Genomic DNA, 18,928 nt, shown 5'->3' on the forward strand with positions numbered 1-18,928 from the left:
AGATCATAATTTAGAATTTGTACAGTATTTAGAGTTTACATTTAATTATATTCATTTATTCCAATAGTGAATTCCAATAGTACATCTTGCCTCTTATCTAGTTGAAGTTTATAAAAACATGTTAAATTGTTGATATTAACATAAAAGTTGACGAGTACAATAAAAGATAAATTACTAAAAATTTGGGTATATAGCTTGGTGTTCTTCCTTCTTTTTCGTCTTTTTCTTGTATAATAAAATCTTGTTGAATTTGACAAAGCAATATTGTGCTTGATAGGAAATAACATATACATTTCACTTATTATTTCTGTTATTAGAGATGGTACATTATTCTCCATATTGCCAATAATATACATTACTTATAAATATTTTTACACATATACGAATGATTAATTATCACATATTAAGCCTCATATAAATTATGGTTGTCATATCAAATACTTACTATTTCACTCTAATCAAAGTCTATGAAACAATACGTCCAATATTTATCAAAGTGAGACGAATTATCTGGGACGGAAGGAGTATATAACAAACTAGAATTTAACTAAAGACCAATCTCCTATATATATCTCCACTCTCACAACATACTACTATACACCCAAGTCCCATTCTCCTCCTCCTCCGCCTCCACCGCCATGTCGGAAAAAGTATGCGACCACCATGAAACCGTGCGACGCAATAGGGCGAGGCGGTGGGCTGCGGCCCTCCTAACCTTCGTCTTCGTCGTCGCCCTCGTTGTCCTCATCGTGTGGGCCATCCTCCAGCCGAAAAAGCCGCGGTTCACCCTCCAAGACGCCACCATCTTCAACCTCAACATCTCCGCCGCCAACGTCATCTCCGCCACCGTCCAAGTCACCGTGAGCTCCCGCAACCCGAACGCCCGCATCGGCGTCTACTACGACCGCCTCAGCGCCTACGCCACCTACCGGAGCCAGCAGATCAGCTACTCCACGGCGATCCCCAACGTCTACCAGGGCCACAAGGACGTCAACGTGTGGTCCCCCTTCCTGTACGGGGTCGACGTCCCTGTGGCCCCCTACAACGGCGCCGCCCTGGCGCAGGACCGCGCTGACGGCGCCGTGAATTTACTTGTCAAGATGAACGGCCGCGTCCGCTGGAAGGTCGGGTCGTTCATCTCAGGCCGCTACCACCTCCACGTCGCCTGCGCCGCATATATCCCCGTCGGAAATAGCAAGAACACCGGCATTGTTGTCGGAAATTCAGTTAAGTATCAGCTTTCACAGAGATGTAGTGTTAATGTTTGATTATTTTCATTTCTTTTTTCTGTATTTTTTTTATTATAATCATATTTAATGGAAATAATGTGGGAGATTATCAGGTGAATGTAGAAATTCGCAATCTTGTATTATTACACTTGATTAATTAATGATTATGACGATTAAAAATTACATTAATTTACATACAACTACTATAGTTTATTAAATTTATTTGGAGATGTATTTATGAGTGTGTTTAAAGCCATGTGACAGTGGCCGCTTCAAGCTTGTACAATTTTATCAAACTACGCCACCGTCTTAATATTTTTGTCTTGTAACCGTATGTATCGGTATTCTTTTGTCACTTTATTAACTAGTCAATTTTTCCCACAATTTCTAGTCACAATTTCAATAATTTAGCACCGCCTGATGTGAGGTCACAGTCACTATTAGGATGGGAAGAAATTGTATTTTTCTTCCAATTTTTATGTAAATCTTGCACTATTGGACACTTCTTTCCTTTATTTTTATATAACTTGCTTTTTTTGCGGGAGCTTAAAAGTGTTTCTTCCATTCGACATTCCACTTCAAAACATTAATTTATATTTATAGTAAAATAACAAGATTATTTCTAAACCCCATATAAATTTTCCGAAGAAGATTATACAAATATAATCAGATTTTATATTCACAACGTTGTGAACTAAGAAATTTACAGTAATTACTTAATTATAATTTATATCTCATACTTTATTTATTGTATATTTTCCACTATCAAAGTCTATTTTAAATTGTGTCAATCTATAATAATGATCTCAAAGCCAATAAAGTTCCTAAACATTGTTTTAAATATGGGATCATATCGATATCCCTTCACTTTATTATACAAGTCTTTTAGATCATATGAAGTGCATTGAATTTCATCCTCCCGAAGTCAATATTTCAGAATAAATTTGACCCACAAGTCATTCCACCGACTCTGAGTCTCCTATATACTACTCCGAAAATATTTATATTAAAGGATCTTCGCATATCCGAAAATATTCAGTAAGAATATTACATCAATAATTTCTGGTTTATGGGATAAAATATTTAGTTGAGTGTGAGTATCCATTTATCTAATATATAAATAAATAAATAAATAGATCTTTAAGTAGTATACATCTTAAAATGGTACTAATATAGATCTTTAAACTATGGTGGGAGTAGAGATGCCCAAGGTTTTCGGTTCTGGTGGTTAACTGTGGAACCGTAACCGCCGTTTCCGGTTTCGAACCGGAACTGTGACTTTTTTTTTTGAACCGGAACCGCCATATTTTGAACCGTGGATCGGTTCCGGTTTCAAATTTTATGAACCGAAACTGTGCCGGAACCTTCGGTTCCAAACGGTTCCAAACCGGAACCGTGAAAACCATTAAAAACCGCCGGAAAACCGGCAGTTCCAAACCGGAACCATGAAATAGCCTCACGGTTCGGTTCCGGTTCCACATTTCCCGAAACCGGAACCGTCGGTTTACGAACCGTGGGCATGTCTAGGTGGGAGGGAGTATTGTTTATAACATTAATAAAGTCTTATTTAATTTTTAAAAATATCCTATTTGATTGCATAAAAATTCTGGTTTGCATTTAATAGCAATTTTTATTTGTAATAAAAATCTTATATTCATATTAGCTATTGAAGAAAATATTATTTGATTTTAACAAAATTGAAAAAAATAATAAAAAATTATTTTCAGATGAAGTAAAGCTAAATCCATGAATGTTTCCTATATTAATGAATAAAAGGTTTTAGGAAAAGACAAATTATACTACTACATTAAATGTTTTTAACATGATTATAAGAAAGACCAGCTTCGAGTATATAGCAAAAGAAAACAAAAGGTGAATTGGGCCTAGACGGCGTAGGCCTATTTGAATCTATACCCATATCGGCCCATCCCGTGCTTGTGTTGGTTGGGCTTAGGCGTAAATGGGCTGGTGATATTATTTTTTTTAAAATAAATCATTATTATTGTTATTATTAACGTATACTACTATTATGTAATATATGAATGAAGAAACTGTGGCCTCCCCTTAAAGGGCTACTGCGTACCCTGATTTAACCCCCTCACATGATGTCGGGCCGGAGTGTGGGGGCTGCCAAGGCGACGGAATTGCCTTTTTGCTGCAATGAATGAAGAAATTGTTAAATACATCCTAAACGATCGTCAAAAATAAAGCTAGTTCGTCCCACAATTTTCAAAACCAAATCATAAATCATGAAGTTTGCAATTATCTTATCCATCTCATTTGCAGTGAAATACACGATGATGTAATGACCGATTTTAAAAACATGGTAATTTTATGACCATTATTAGAAAGGTTAACTCATAGGGTGTTACATGTTTATTTGATGTGTAATGTAATTATAATCAATTGTTGCCACATCATCCCATACTTTGTCAGAAAGGGGAATAATGGAACAATTGTGAATTTAGTAAATTTCGTGATTTATAATCAAATTTTAAAACAGTGTGAAACAAATCAAAATTTAACTACTCCATCTTATATAATTTGTTTAGCAATTGACTCTGTACTACGTTATGGAAGTCGTCACTAACTTGGCCCAATTCTTTCATCCAACGAGGAACCGAATCATTTAATGGTGGCCATGTGACTCACAAATTTAAAACAAAACATACATATGTAACGATTGTAGTAGGCACCTTTATTCCATGCAAATCAATGAAATTCTTATTACAATGTGGACACCTTTTTTCCCCAAGATTACACCAAATATTATAAGATCAAAACAAGGGAAGAAAGGAATATTGTAGGCATTTAAAGGTATAGAAAAAAGTAAGAAAGAAAGTTGAAATTGATTAAAGTTAACTTTTCAATTATAATGCACGAGGTGTGCAAAAAAGAGAACAACTTTTGTGTTAAAAGGGCTGTCCACTTTCTACACTTATGCTAATTTAATTTAATCACTCATCATGACTAGTATCTCTCTTCCTCCTTTTGAGGTAGAATTAGATTCCATATGCTTTCGAATTTCGAATATATTGATATTATTCGTCAAATGTTTTTATAGATAACTATCCATAGAAAAATAGGTTTCTGTCCAAGGGTTAATAAAGTGGCATGGAACTCATTCATTTTTATTCAAACAATTAAGAGTTTGATTTTTGTCTATAGATATATAGCAACCTTAAATTCTTGGACTAGATACCATATTTTTCGAAATACTTATAAATCAGCACATAAAATAGTTTTCATTGGATCCGTCAATAAATACATTTATTCTAATACCCAAAATAAGAAAAATTGATCTCATAGTTTATTCTTGAGATAAGGAAAGAAATGCTTACAAATCAGCATATGAAATAATCAACTAAATTGATTTGTGACTCCCAACTATATATATCATGCCATCATAAAAAAACTGCATATTATCCAGTAATAAAAAACACTATTTTTGAAAAAAGGATTTTCTAACTCTTAATCCATAAGTTTTTGGAAAAACAAAAAGTTAGACAAGAATATTAAATCAATCACCTTTTTCCTCCTTTACAATCTGCAGTAATTCACCGGAACTCTTTTCCAAAAGCAGCCACAACAAATTCTGATCTAATTATTAGAAAAAAAGGAAAAGAAAAAAAAAAAAAAAAAAAAAAAAGCTTTCAATTTTATTTTTATCTTCTCATATTATTATATTTTCAGGATTCTAGAGTAGCATGCATGTTTTAACATGGTTTCTTAACCCCACTTAAATTAGTAGTAATTTATTGTTTTATATAAAATTTATCAATAATTTGTGTGAAGCGTTAATCTTTTGTCAAGAATGGATAATGAAAAATAAATTAAGAAGAAAAAAGTGTAATCTTTTTGTAAAACACGTCACAAAGCATGAAAGTAGTGCTTGCTATCTTTTGAATTTTTGTAGGGGAAGATTTTGCTTTTCTCGATTAAACCTTCTAAAGCAGAAAAGTTACTCCCACTTTGCCAACTACTATTACGTTATGAATTCCTCATGATTTCAATTAACATTAGTATTTATTTAATGGAAATGTATTAATAATACAAAGTTTTATGGTCACTTAAGTTAATAAAAAAATGGCTTTATTTGGATTTGTATACCATATATATATATCGTAACAACGGCATCGTTGAAAGCTTTTTAATATTAGTATATATTGAATTTCATATTAGAAAAAGAAAGGTTCCAATCGGCTTTTTCCATTTTATTTAATTTGTTCCTAACCTCGTAAAAACTAAAAGGGAAAACAAGTTATTTTCACCTTTATCTTAAGCAAGTTATTTCATTTTGCTTTTACTTCTTTGTTCTTGTATTCTTTCTCTGTTAGCTTCTTCTTTTCTCGTTCTTTTTATTTTTTGATTAGGAAACTCATCACTCTCTTTAAAGGCCAAAGATTTGCTTCACGACTTAGGCATTGAAATTCAAACAACTACCCATTTTATTTGGGAGAACAAGTAAAATTATCTTAGTTAGTAATTAAATCTACCTTTTAAGGGAATTAGTGTATCGAAATTTGAGTGGGTTAAAGTATGTATGTAAAAATAAAAGATAAAGCCAAACTAGTCTACAATCCAATTCTTTTTCTTTTTCTTTTTCTTTTTCTTTTATTCATTTCCCACTTCAATATTTCAGTTCCTTCACATCAACTTTCGATTTTCCCCCGCTACTAAGTTTGACTTTCCACACACACCACACCCAAATTAATATTTGTTCCATCAATTTACTAATTACTACTATCTCGTCACATTAAATGGTTCACATTTTAATGCATTTCATCAAATTAATGCACATTTATTTCTCCTTTATTTTGAATATATTTTCTTGCATTTTGTTCACATGTACTTTACGTACTTTCAACTTTATCACTATGGAAATTAAATGAGTAGTACTTAGTAGTAGGAATTAAATTCATTGTTATGAGTTTGGTACATTATGAAAAATGGAAAATGATGGGAATTAAATTTTACTCTTATATTTAGAGGTGAATATTCGGTTTTCGATTCATTTTTTTCTCAAACCAAATCGATCCGAAAAACTAAAAATTTATGGAAATGAAAATTGAACCGAATTATCCAAAAAACTAGTGATTCGAATTTCAGTTATGTTTAATGAGGTTGGCGGGAACCCATAACTGAATATGGAGAATTATAACTTTGAAGTAACTAACTACTACTACTAATTTATACCCAATTAAATTTAAATCCAACCCAACTTACATAGAAAATGAATTCATTTTCCTTTCTAAAAAAAACTATCCCCACAAAATCTAAATCTCAAACACAACCCTTCTATCCACACTTTCAAAAATTCCCAAATTATCAACACATCCATCTTCTTCTTCTTCTTCACAAGACATATTCAAATCCAAAAACTCCCCACCGCCGCCGCCCGCCTCCTCCTTTCTCCGATCACCATCAAAAACTCCGCAGCTCAACACAACAATGGCGTCGCCGAGCCCAACCTCCTCTCCGATCCTCCCCTTCTCCATCGCCCTCTTGATCCCCATCCTCGAGGCGTAGTCCGCCTTCTCCAAATCCTCCACCAAGAAAACACGGCGAGGATCCGCCTCCACCGCCGCTACAAACCGGTCAATGCAGCTCCCGCTCACCCCAATCGACTCGAAGCTTGAATAGGATCCGAACACAATCCTAGCCAGCTCTCGGGCGATCTTCTCCTTGGCCTGGTTCTTGTCCGGGCCAAGGAAAAGGAGCCACGTGTCTTCTTTGATGATGCCGTCATCGCTCTGGATTTTCCTCTTTAGCATTCCGGACCTACATGGGCGGATGCACAAATTTATTTTGGTAGAAGCTATGTATATTTAAAATTTTAAAAGAATAATTTGCGTGTAGTACTATTTTTTTACTATAGTAACTTTTGCGCAACGATTAACACAAAATGCCAAAATTTTGATGATATTATACAAATAAAAAATTAGTTTGGTAGGGGCTTAAGCTTAAGCCCCCTTAATGGTTAAGATGTGTCCACGGACCTGCACTGGAGAATCGTCCCTGCGATTTCGGGGATGATTTGTTTGTGCGACGGGACTTTCTCCTCTAGTGTGTTGCAGAGGAGATTCAAATTTTCTGAGTTGAATTCTTTGAATTTTTGCGGGACGTCTGTTTCCATGGCGTCCGCGGATGAGAATGGTGACGATGATGATGTAGGTTGGTTGTGCGTTGAGCTGCAGAATGAGTTCCATTTCATGCGTAGCTCCCGCACTGTCTCACATTTCTAAAACAAACAAATAGTTCGATAACTTAGTTATTTGTATGACGAATATTTGTATGACAAAATGAGGCCCGACAAAGGAACCAACGAGAATGTTTGGAAGCCAACTCAGAACGGTGGTGTACATATTGTGGCTTCATAGAAGAATTGTGATCAACGAGAACATTGACCTTAATAGTGAGTCAATTATTACATACTCCAATAATATCAAATGTCAATTGTGAAGTGTTTCATAACTGACGTGGAATTTATAGACTAAATAGAAGTTGTGTCCTAATATACTTATGTTAATAAAGATCTTGAGAAGTCATGTGAAAAAGTAAAAGGCCTATTATTTTCTTGACTTTATAGAACTAATACTAAACCAAATACATAGTAGGAAATCACCTTTTCTTTGTCATTAAGTCTTCTACTTTCTTCTTTAAGCCAAGAAGGCAATCTCGACGAGGCTCGCTCGTTACCATTCCCCTGCAAATCCCTTGCTTCGACACGAAATTTCTCCCGACATTCCACGCAGCACGAAAGCTCCATCTCTCCATCCTCTCCACCTCCACTCCTTTCATCACTAAACCAACACAATCATCAACTTTAATCACTTCTTAATAAATCAAAAATAAAAATAAAAAATAAAAAATACCTATGGGAGACAAGGGTAAAGGCCAAGGTATCAACGGGAATGGTGAGAGGGTAAAGCCCCCAAACACTTTGGAGAGAATTGTAGCCATCTCTACACCTCATGTAAGTGTGGAATGTGGCGATTCCCATCACCCAAAACCTCTCCATCTCCCCAATCCCCCAAACCAACCTCCCTATCTCCATGATCATGTTGTAGCCTCCTTCTTTCTCTAGATAATCACTGAGATCTCCTACATAGAGCACCACCCCTATCCGGAGAAGGCTCTGCACGAGTCGCGAGAGCTCACTCATCCTCATATCCACCTCGTCCCCGCGGAGGCTGCAGAGAGGCGGGATGCTCACGACCTTCACCTCTCTGAGTGGCTCCGCCGCCTCCCCCCTCTCAATTTTGCGGATTAGGGCTTTTACCGTTGCAGATAAGGCGGCCGTGCTCTCTCCGACCAAGGCCACGCTCCTTTTCTGTTTCTTAATTAGGGTTTCGATTATGACATCCACATCTTCAGATGATGATGGTGGTGGTGGAGATGATGACGACGATGACAGTGACGACGATGATGAGGAGGAGAGGGTTAGGGTTGGGGTTTGCAATTTTGATTTGGGAGAGAGAGAGGAGACGGATTTCTCTACGTTGATTTTGACTTGTGTGCTGGAGAAGCCGGCTTCTCTCATGACCCGGCTGACGCTGGGGTCGTCGAGGATCGAGACGACGAGGTGGTTGAACAGGATCTTCACTAGGGGCTGCTGGGGCTGGCTGTCTGTGGTGCCGCGTCGTTGGTGGGCCTGGGCCCGCTTGAAGGCGGCCACGAGGGCGTTGGAGATGGAAGGGTTTTGGGAGGCGGAGGCCGGGAGGCGGTTGAGGGCGACGTTGAAGCATAGCTCTAGGGCTTTGCACTGAAGGGGGTGGGAGTGGGAGTCCTGGCACGCCACACGAAAAAGGCCGCCGGGGGCTGCCAGCATGGCGGTGGCCACGTGGAGCGGCGTGACCTGGGCATGGCCGCGCCGCTTTGCCAGCACCACTGCCTGCTTGACCACCCCGGCCGCCTCTGCCGTGAGAGCCTGCTGGGAGGAGAAGTAGCCGCCGCACGCTCTCATTTCTGAGTATACTAATTTGTCTTGCGATTGTTTGGTGAGGGGAAAACCTAAGGAAATTAAACTTGGTTTTTGTTGCATGACAATTGGGAGAAAAAAATGTTGGTGTTTGTTGTTGGGGATTTAATTCTTGTCGAGAGATGTTTAATATAGATTGAAGAGAAAGGGAATTCTTTTCTTGTAGATGAGGTAAAAAAATGAATATATGAAGTGGAGTAGGTTATTATATAGTATTAGGAATAATATATAGTTGTGATTAAATCTTTATGTATAGTAGAATAATGGAACTTTTGTGGTTGTGATGGCAATTATATAAATGTAGAAAATAGTGCCTTAGTCCAAACTTTGGAGTGGAATGCATGTGATGACAAGGAGGAGGAATGCCAAAGGCAAATCAGCTTTACTCTCTATCTCATTCTTTCTCCACATATTTATATCTTTTTTTATTTTATGCATATTTATGGAATGTGGTGTTAGTGGGACACTTCCTTTCATGCAGCTTACATTTACTTAAATTAATTCTTTGCTTAAATTAATTATTTACTTAAACTAATTACCATCCCTATTATATAGTATTCCTTTGCTTTGGAGATTAGTAATCAATTTTCGAATTATTGGAGAATGTTTGGTCAATACAACTTAAGTGCAACTTTAGCATTTCCATTCAAACGACTAAAGTTATCTGAATCGGGTAAAAAAGTTACAAATTTTACTAAATTATGATAAAAATTTTGTGTATATGTAGGTCACTTTATGATAGTTCTAATGACTAATGTTGATCGATTAATTTGTTTTTCTTTTTTGTTTGTTTGTGGGCACAAACACAATTATATAGTTGTGGTAGAGAATGAATAAACACAGAAAACGAGGAGGTTAAAAAGTGAAGCAAGGTGTGGGGGATGTGTGTTTGAAGGAATCGGGAACTGTGTATGAGTTTGCTTCCACATCCAAGAGAATATATAAAGCAAACTCTCTCTCTCTCTCTTAACCTAAACCTAAAGTTTAAAAAGCTTTGCATGCATCATCCTTTTTTTCTATTTTGCATGGGGATTATGAATTTCCCAACTATTCAATGACACTTCAATAATGTGAGTTGAAGAATGTTTCATTTATATATTGATAGTGCAGTTTAGTTTGATGGATTAGACAAGATTTAAGGGTAATCCCGAGGCAATATAATCTTTAAGAAAACACCCTTTGTTGAATAAATATATTGGTGGAAAATTTTCCTTTCTTGCAGCATCAAAAATTCAATTTGAACCATAATGATTACCAAAATATATACTCCCTGCATCCACAGAAATTTATCACTTATTTCTATTTTCGTCCGTACTAAACATTTGTCGCCTTTCACTGTTACCATTTTTGGTAGTTCACCTCAGCTAACTCATTACCACTAAAGGTAGGATCCACATTCCACTAATTTTTTAATTGGTCAAAAGGTGACAAATTATAAGGGACAGAGGGAGTATTATTATATTTTTTAAAAATGCATTGATTTCAGATTCGATTTGACATACTATGAGAAAATGTTTCTAGGGTTTTCATACTATCAAAGATAGACTTAAAATGAGTCAAACTATTTAATTTGAATTAGTTTGATTGAGCTGCGTGCTCGTTTTCCTTAGCGTGATGGGTACAGAATGAGATGAAACCCATGCAATAGTCACCATCCATATCATATCAATCTCAATCTTTGAAATGAATTTCAGTAAAGAAATAAAATGAAAACTCAATATGACAATAATTACTTACAAAATGGTGTGTGTGTGTGTGTGTGTGTGTGTGTGTGTTTTGAGGGAAAGGAGAAAAGAACACTTTAATTTGCTGTAGAAGTGAAGAAATACTGACCAAAGCCAAGCCAAGACATGAGAAATTCTGCAACCAATAATATTTCGAAATTGTTATCCTAAATATTTGTCTTATTCCTACACTACAATGCCTAACCTCGTAATATTATTGGCTTTTTTTTGTTTCTGTTTTCAAATTTGAGTTTGCTAATACCCTAACAGGCTAACACAATATCATTTGAATATCTCAGCTGTACTGATTTTGATGGGTATCTAATTAACTTTTATAGATGAAAAATAGGTAAGTATTTATCTTCATTCAAAGGCAGTCTCAGTCAAAAAGGGGTCTTCCTATCTTTGATGGCTTAAAAAGACATTCAAAATTTGAAATTAAGAGCACCCATTTGTATAAACTGTATGTAAAGTTTTCTTCTCTTCTACCACTAAAGCAGTTTCGTTTGAATCAAATTTAACAGTGTGTTGCTTTTGATAAGTATTTGACCCATGCTTTGACGTCCCACTAAAACAAATAAACCTTCAAATAAGTTAAATCTAGGAAAAGCTTGCTCCTAGTTGATTAATTACTACTAGTATCTATCTATGTATGTTGAAAAAATAAAATAAGCTAGTGCAATAAAAAACAAAAGAAAAGAAAAGTGTTGTGTGTGTCAGGAGATGATATAGGATAGCAATTTAGCATCCCATTAATTATCATCTCTCTCTCTCTCTTGCTAAAAGAAGATTAAAGCACTATATACCATGAAAAGCACTACTAATAAAAAAGGCTCATGCTTTTCGACCTTCGAATGCGCCTACGTGGCCATCAGGCTAAAGCCATTCAATTTTTTTATTTTAAATACATTGATTTACGTCTTCTAAACTAATAATACTACCATGTAATTTATGAATAAAAAAAAGTTTGTACTGTATTTGTTATTAATTGGCGATGAATATCTAAATATGATCATGCAAGTTCTTGGGCTTGATTGTCTCCGAGGTAATGAAATGACATATATACCCTCTAATGATTATTAATTAAATTATTACTACAAGCTTTAGCTTTTCCCATCATGGTCGACGACTCAATTAAATTCGGGCTTTAGAATTGTCATCGAACCCTAGGTATGGAAACTGCACCCCAACCTTCAGAGATGAGGTTAACTTTCATCGTCACACTACTTGTGCCTTTGACACCGACACCAACCTTTTTTATGGTGTCCGTAGTCCGATCCCATAAACTGTGCTTCATATATTATATGGAGTTTATATATGTATTCAAGCCGAAGAGTCACTGCAATTTTACTCAAAACCCCAAATAAGAGGACATAAATTTTACTCCTTAGTGGATCGATTGAACTATTTAGCGCCTAAGCTCTCAACCCCATGTCAATTTTATTGGACCATATTGGGCCTTAACTATAGTATTGGGCCCCTAGAATTTTCTTATAACCCCATTTTCAATTACTACAGCCTTTTATTAACGGGGTAATTACACTTTGCATGCAAAAATCAATGTTTCAAATTAGTATAAATTATTTTAAGTTAACAAATATTAAACAAAAAATTTAATTAGTGTTTCAAATTAGTACATTCCGATTCTAAAATTAGCTATAAATATTAGCTGGAAGTTAAATGTGAATTCATTGCTTGATGAAATGCTCATATAACAATGCATAAGATATTATTTAGAGAAAATAATATCATGTTTTTTAAGCATAATTTTGGGAAAAAAATAAAAATAATAATAATATTATTAGTGATTTTAGATGGAATGTACTAATTCGTAATACTAATTAAACTTTTTGTATGATATTTGTTAACTTAAAAATTTTATATTCAATTGAAATATCGGTGAAATATTTTGTATGTAAATTGTAATTACCCTTTTAATAATAATAATAATAATAAGAAAAGAAAAAAGCTTTTGAAAATAGGTGGAAGCAAACAAAAATGGAGATTTGCAGATAACACACGCCTTCTTCACCTTATCTCCTTCCCCTCTCTCTCTCGTTTTGGCTCTGTCTCTGTCTCTGTCTCCGTCTCCAGACAATGTAGCAAGCAACTATGCAGGAAACTCTCCACCTCTCCTCCGCCATCACTCCCCTCCCCCTCCCCAATCCCAATTTCCCCTCCACTCCCCGCCCCAAACACCTCCAATTTCCCCCTCCTCCTTCAACCAAAACCATCTCAATCAAGTCCCCTGCTAATCCCGTTCCTCCGCCCACGCCTCAAACCTCCCAAATCCAGGAAATCATCCTCTACCTCGACTCCCTCGGCGTCGACTCCTTCCACTGCCTCCACTCCCACCCTCCCCTCCTCTCCACCCCCGTCTCCCAAATCCAATCCACCGTCGCCTTCCTCCTCTCCCTCGGCCTCACCGTCCCCGACCTCCGCCGCATCTTCCCCATGTGCCCCGACCTCCTCTCCTCCCCCACCTCCGCCACCGTCATCCGCGCCACCACCTTCCTCCTCCGCGAGGCCCGCGTCGCCGCCCCCGACCTCCGCCGCGTCATCCACCGCCGCCCCCGCCTCCTCACCTGCAGCGTCGACCGCCAGCTCCGCCCCGCCCTCTACTTCCTCCAGGGCACAATCGGCATCGAGGACGTCAGCAAATTCACCTTCCTCCTCTCCTGCTCCGTCGAATCCAAGTTTATTCCCAGAATTGAGTACCTGCAGAAGCTAGGGTTTTCCTACAGGGACACGATCGCCATGTTCAGGAGATTCCCCTCGCTCTTCTGCTACAGCATTAAGGAGAATTTCGAGCCGAAATTCGATTACTTCGTGGTCGAAATGGGGAGGGATTTGAAGGAATTGGTGGCTTTCCCCCATTATTTCTCCTTCAGCTTGGAGAATAGGATAAAGCCGAGGCACGGGATGTGTGTGGAGAAGGGCGTGTGCTTGGCGTTGCCGACGATGCTGAAGCTCTCCGAGGTGCGGTTTCGGGCGAGGTTGGAGGTGTGCTGTAGCTCATCCGCGCCGGTGAGGAGTTCTCCGTTCTGGATAAATACTCATGGTGATGATGTTACATAGATGGGGAATTTGGTGATGTTTGTTTATATTGATGTATGCACAGTACATACATTCTACTCTTGTGAATGTTTATGAGGTTAATTCAATTCATCATTGCTAAGAATTATGGATGAGTGATGTTGTTGTGTTTATTACTATGTCTTATGTTGATAATGCCACCCTTTTTTAGCAATGCTAGCTAGTGCTGGAAATGTACTACTCCTTTGCTTGCTAGATATTCGATATGGTAGAATCATTTTCTTCAAGGCCTTCCTCTCTTAATTGTAAGAGATAAAGCAGCTTCGTTTTGTTGATTACTACCTATTTCAGTTTCGATTGCTCATGGTGTACTGGACGAGTTTGGTTTAGTGTATCAGTACAATAGATTTCATGACCTTGATATATAGAAGCACTAGGAAGGACATGCCTTGTTGAGGAAGTGCTAGAAAGACTGATAACAGCTCATGATATCCTAGAGCATGCTTCGACAAATATTTAGAAATATCATTATTGGTCAATGGATTTTCTATATAGGATTATGATATTTGTTACTGGAGCTAAAGCCTAAAAATGTGAATTTTGTGATTAGACAGAAATGTTTCTAGTTGGCATCAGTGTTTCTGGGATTTCTATGATTTCGCTTTATACATATGGACTAAAAAAATCAATCTGGATTCTTGTAAATCAATCATTTATGCTACAGAACTGTAGTAGTATTAGTTTTTTGGAAACCAGATTCTCCCACTGCTTACTGAGACCAGGTAGAAAGTTAGTTGAACCAAATGGTGGCTTCCCATTGAACAAATGGACAGCTTCTGCGACATGTTTACACGGCCATGTTCTTCAGTTCTTATTAAATATGAAGTGAAGCTTCAAGGTCTAGAGAGGGCCACTGTGAATTGAGCAACTAATGTCCACTGCCCTTCAAGAAAAGTCCACTCAGATACATGAGATGTTCCACCCAGGTACTATGGAAGCAGAGGTAGATTACTTCTTATTGTGCTTTCAAATTGCGGTTTTCTCCTTTATATTTTGTTCTAACATACTTTTTGCAATGTTCTGTGGTTTCTATTGCAGGACTTAATTAGACCTGAGTTGAAATCAGAGACTTTATTGACCAGTTGTTGTGCGAGAAGCTTTATTCTAGGGAGCTTGATGTGGGGTGGTTGCAAGCTGAGTTTTCTGCAGCTATCAGAGGCAATGATTTACTCAAAAGTGAAGTTCAAAGTGCGGTTGATAATTTCCTGTGCATAAATGACCACAAGATGAAAGAAGACGAACTTCATATAAATTGAACAGTAATTCCTTCCTCTTTGTGAACTTAATATGAAAGATATCTTTCATTTTTCAGATTGGCATCAACATACATGCAATTACTTTCGGGTAAAAGTAGGTTTTCCATATTTTCACTGAAGTTTTGTAGCAAAATTGACTTTGATGCTTACGTAAAAAAGTTTATTTGAGAAATATTGGAACAAACAACCTCTAACATGTGCGGTATTACTGCAGAATATGCCGGAACTAGTTATCATGTATATTCATTTGATAAGGAATCACAATACATTTTTCAGCCTGGGGTCTCTGATCTTGATCCTCCAATGTCCATCAGGTAAGTTAGCATCTCTGGCTTTGTTTCTATGGTCTCTATAAATAGAATGCATTTTGGGTGTAAAGGAGCAGTGTTGTCTCAAATTCTCCGGCATCTTGTCATAAACATCCCACCAGATGTTGTTGGCTGAGTCACTGGCGAATATTTGCCTTTCCGGCATATCCCAATTGCAGTCGTAGTCCCTGTAGCACCACCAAGGCTTCGACCCTAGGTAGTGGATCCCGGATATATCATCGGGCACCGTATGATCTCTATTTTTATGATCACCAGCTGATGGAAAGTAGGTGAGATGATTTATTTTGTTGGGGAGACGGTGCCACCAAGGGAACATTTCATTAAGAAAACCTTGATCACCACCGTTATATGATCTCACCAACCACCTCCTCTCCATCAGGGTCCTAAACGTGCACATGGATGGTTCAAGAACCATCAGCCCCGAGTTGAAACGGTTTATGTTATCTCCCTTGGCAGACACTCCCGGGTGTGCGAAGAACTTGTCTAGGCTTCTGGTGACGATGAAATCAGAGTCTATGAACATAACTTTGTCGTACTCTGCTAGTTCCCAGAGGCGGAGCTTGCTGTAGTTCCACTCGTTGTAGGCGTTTTTTTTCGAGTGAGGGTTGCGTATCCGCTGGATTCGCTTGATCTTCCACCCGGCTGCTCGGAGGCCGTTGATGGATTCGGGAGAGACATGGTTGTCGGCTAGCAAGACGAGGTCTTTTGTTGTGTTTGATTGGATGATGCTCTGTGCTAGAGCTATTGCCCCACATACATAGGCTTCTGAAGAGTGTAGTATAGTGGAATAAGCCTCTCTTGGCTGCTTCGTCCTCTCGTCCTCGGTTGCCTGTGCCCGTAAGCCTTCACCCGATACGACTTCGTTGTTGAGTTGGCAACTTCCGACAGGCGTGAGTAGTATCTGTCTTATCCTTCTCAATTGAGGTTTGTAAATCCAGAAATTAGAATCTTGCAAGACAAGATCATCACATCTAAAGATCTCCCACATGGGCCCACTTGACCCTATAAACACTGCAAATATAGGTCTAGTAGTAACCCTACTTTGGGCTCTCCCACTTCTCACTAACAAGTTCGCCACCACCAAATTCACTTGCAATCTAAAAACATCCCTCACTCCAATCTCCACACATCCATTAGAAGGAACCCTAGCAACCACCACGTCGAGCTCCTTGTGGTTCTCGAACACTGGCATTGGTACCTCGGGGCACTTGGAGGAGTCCTCGTTGATCCACGATGGATACAGGTCGGACCACCGCATGCCCTCTTCCACGTGGCGGAAATCCACTGTGACGGTCTTTCCTTTGGTCGGGATCGGGCCCGGCATCGTCCTTTGGTCGATGTTGACCAGTGCGGCGTTGATGCGATCGTCTCCGAACTCTTGTGCAACGAATTCGAACCAGCCGTGGTTCGTGGCTGGTTTAAGGTAGGTTGTTGGATTTTCGACCTCTTCTTGCATTTGTCTTAGGTATTGAATGTTGAGAGTTGTGAGGACTGCAAAGAAAAGAATGACAGAAAAGGTGTAGAACTTAGACATCATCAAGAAAAATTTTTGTTGTTGTAAAGATTGGAAAGAGTTTGAACTAATTATATGCAAATCGAATTTAAAGAGTCTTGATTAAATTCAACCAACTAAACCTCCCAATCCTTGCAAGAAATTACAAGACTAGTTTATGAACTCATTAAGTGACAATTATTATGAAAAAAGTGAGAACTCAAAAAATGAATTCACTTATTTATAAATTAGACAAGTAACTAGTACATATATGTGATGAATCTCTACGAAAATATAAAAAGATTTCAACATTATTTTCACGCCTAATTTTTTCTATATATAGCGGTTTTAATATGTCATTTAACTTAATTAATTGGTGGTTTCCATCATTATTCGACATTTCATCTTCAATAATAAATACTGAAAAACCATGTTACATTATTAATTAAAATTGTAATTACGCATAGTTATAAAAAACAGTAAATAGACAATTGATGACCAAGGTTTTAAAAAACTAGAATATATTTTTAGTGGAAAACTCTAAATAAGAATTGATCTTATAAATGTCAATTACATTGATATAGGTACGAGAATGTGACCATTCAACAAACCGAATAATGATGAACTTTGCATTAATGTACTTATTTTTAGGGATAATATTACAAGTAATCACGAACGTACATCTCTTTACTTGATTGTAAAATGTTTATACCATCTTAGATAGAACCCTTAAACACAAACCTCTTTCCCTAATCAGTGATAGATTAGTTAAACTCAATAATTTCAAGGAATAAAAAAAATTGGGCAGCTGGCCGAGGACGGAGGTGATCACGGTAAAAAAAATATTCATTATGGAATCTATTTCATCTATTAGACCTAAAAAAGATTTAATTCAAATTTGGAATTAATCTGAGTTCAAAATTTCAAATCGATCTGTCATTGTATTAGAACTAATTTCTAATTTCAAAATCGAGGTCATTAAATTTGACTCGTTTCAGTTTGATGACTTGGTCCGAATCTTAACTCGGTCACTCACTTTGTTCATATTTTACAATATAATTTTCAGTTCTTGGTATGCTAGTGCTAGCCAGTATATTACTAGATTAAACTAATTTATGTTCTTTTTTCTATTCTTTTCAAAACCTTGCTGAAAACTATGCATCTGAACTATGCACGTTGTGTTTTGCGATATCAGATCCCTATAATAAAGTATGGAGCCGTATACAATAAAGTACATAAATAATCGATTTACTATTATTTATGTAAATTGCTTTTCATCTTAACCCAAATTAAAATGTTTCATTCTTTATAACATACATATTTTTCTCCCTCATTTCATCATCTAGAGGATAAATATTTACTCTGTGTTTGTATTAAGAGTAAACTACAAAAACAATCTCTGGATTATGAGTTTATCTCGTCAATAGTTTGATAAAACCTCGTTTGATCAGGTTTGAGCACACACGTTTATAACGAAATAAGAGAAAGATAAACCCTAGTTGAAGTGCTAGGGGGCGATTTCCGCCAGAACCGAGAATGAGAATGAGTAATTAATTTTATTTTTCAATGAATCAAACAAATACTATAGAATTCTATTATTTATAGAATTCTAAACCCTCAAAATATATCTTGTTGAGCAAGCAAGATAATAAATAACAAGATTACAATAAGATATGCAAAATCTAATAATAACAAATATGGAGATTGAGATAGATTTGGACACGATCTTGGGTATGATTTAAATGCTCAAGGCCCTATCATAGTCCATGGACTTTAAAAATATCTCCAGTAGTCCTGGACTAAGGGTTTATTTCAAAATTG

General features: G+C 37.1%; 2 protein-coding genes and 2 pseudogenes across 2 annotated transcripts; 2 read left to right on the forward strand and 2 right to left on the reverse strand.

Moving 5' to 3' along the window:
• The first annotated feature begins 576 nt into the window (after nucleotides 1-576).
• Nucleotides 577-1,412, forward strand: LOC125198486 (NDR1/HIN1-like protein 1 pseudogene; annotated as a pseudogene).
• A 4,986-nt stretch (nucleotides 1,413-6,398) lies between these two features.
• On the reverse strand, nucleotides 6,399-9,425 carry LOC125210883 (protein SMAX1-LIKE 3-like). Its single transcript, XM_048110504.2, has 4 exons — nucleotides 8,105-9,425; nucleotides 7,855-8,032; nucleotides 7,229-7,470; nucleotides 6,399-7,010 (listed from the first exon to the last, which is right to left on the reverse strand). The coding sequence occupies exons 1-4, from the start codon at nucleotides 9,271-9,273 to the stop codon at nucleotides 6,506-6,508; spliced, it is 2,094 nt and encodes a 697-aa protein (XP_047966461.1). The 5' UTR covers nucleotides 9,274-9,425; the 3' UTR covers nucleotides 6,399-6,505.
• Nucleotides 9,426-12,968: 3,543 nt separating this feature from the next.
• On the forward strand, nucleotides 12,969-14,125 carry EMB3114 (Mitochondrial transcription termination factor family protein). The gene has a single exon (XM_048118029.2). The coding sequence runs from the start codon at nucleotides 13,047-13,049 to the stop codon at nucleotides 14,010-14,012; it is 966 nt and encodes a 321-aa protein (XP_047973986.1). The 5' UTR covers nucleotides 12,969-13,046; the 3' UTR covers nucleotides 14,013-14,125.
• Nucleotides 14,126-15,504: 1,379 nt separating this feature from the next.
• LOC125216338 (putative UDP-glucuronate:xylan alpha-glucuronosyltransferase 4 pseudogene) lies at nucleotides 15,505-17,152 on the reverse strand (annotated as a pseudogene).
• Between the last annotated feature and the right edge of the window lie 1,776 nt (nucleotides 17,153-18,928).

The sequence above is a fragment of the Salvia hispanica genome, chromosome 3 (assembly GCF_029641045.1).
Source record: "Salvia hispanica isolate PSC_SH4W2 chromosome 3, Shi_PSC_v1, whole genome shotgun sequence".
Lineage (NCBI taxonomy): Eukaryota > Viridiplantae > Streptophyta > Magnoliopsida > Lamiales > Lamiaceae > Salvia > Salvia hispanica.

What these genes read in the sequence shown, in the direction of transcription:
- LOC125210883 (XM_048110504.2), bottom strand. Translation starts at nt 9,273, where the DNA reads ATGCAACAAAAACCAAGTTTAATTTCCTTAGGTTTTCCCCTCACCAAA. An exon ending in TTTACCCTTGTCTCCCATAG is followed by an intron (nt 8,033 to 8,104) that starts GTATTTTTTATT and finishes GTGTTGGTTTAG; the next exon opens with TGATGAAAGGAGTGGAGGTG. An exon ending in GACTTAATGACAAAGAAAAG is followed by an intron (nt 7,471 to 7,854) that starts GTGATTTCCTAC and finishes TGTTTGTTTTAG; the next exon opens with AAATGTGAGACAGTGCGGGA.
- EMB3114 (XM_048118029.2), top strand. Translation starts at nt 13,047, where the DNA reads ATGCAGGAAACTCTCCACCTCTCCTCCGCCATCACTCCCCTCCCCCTC.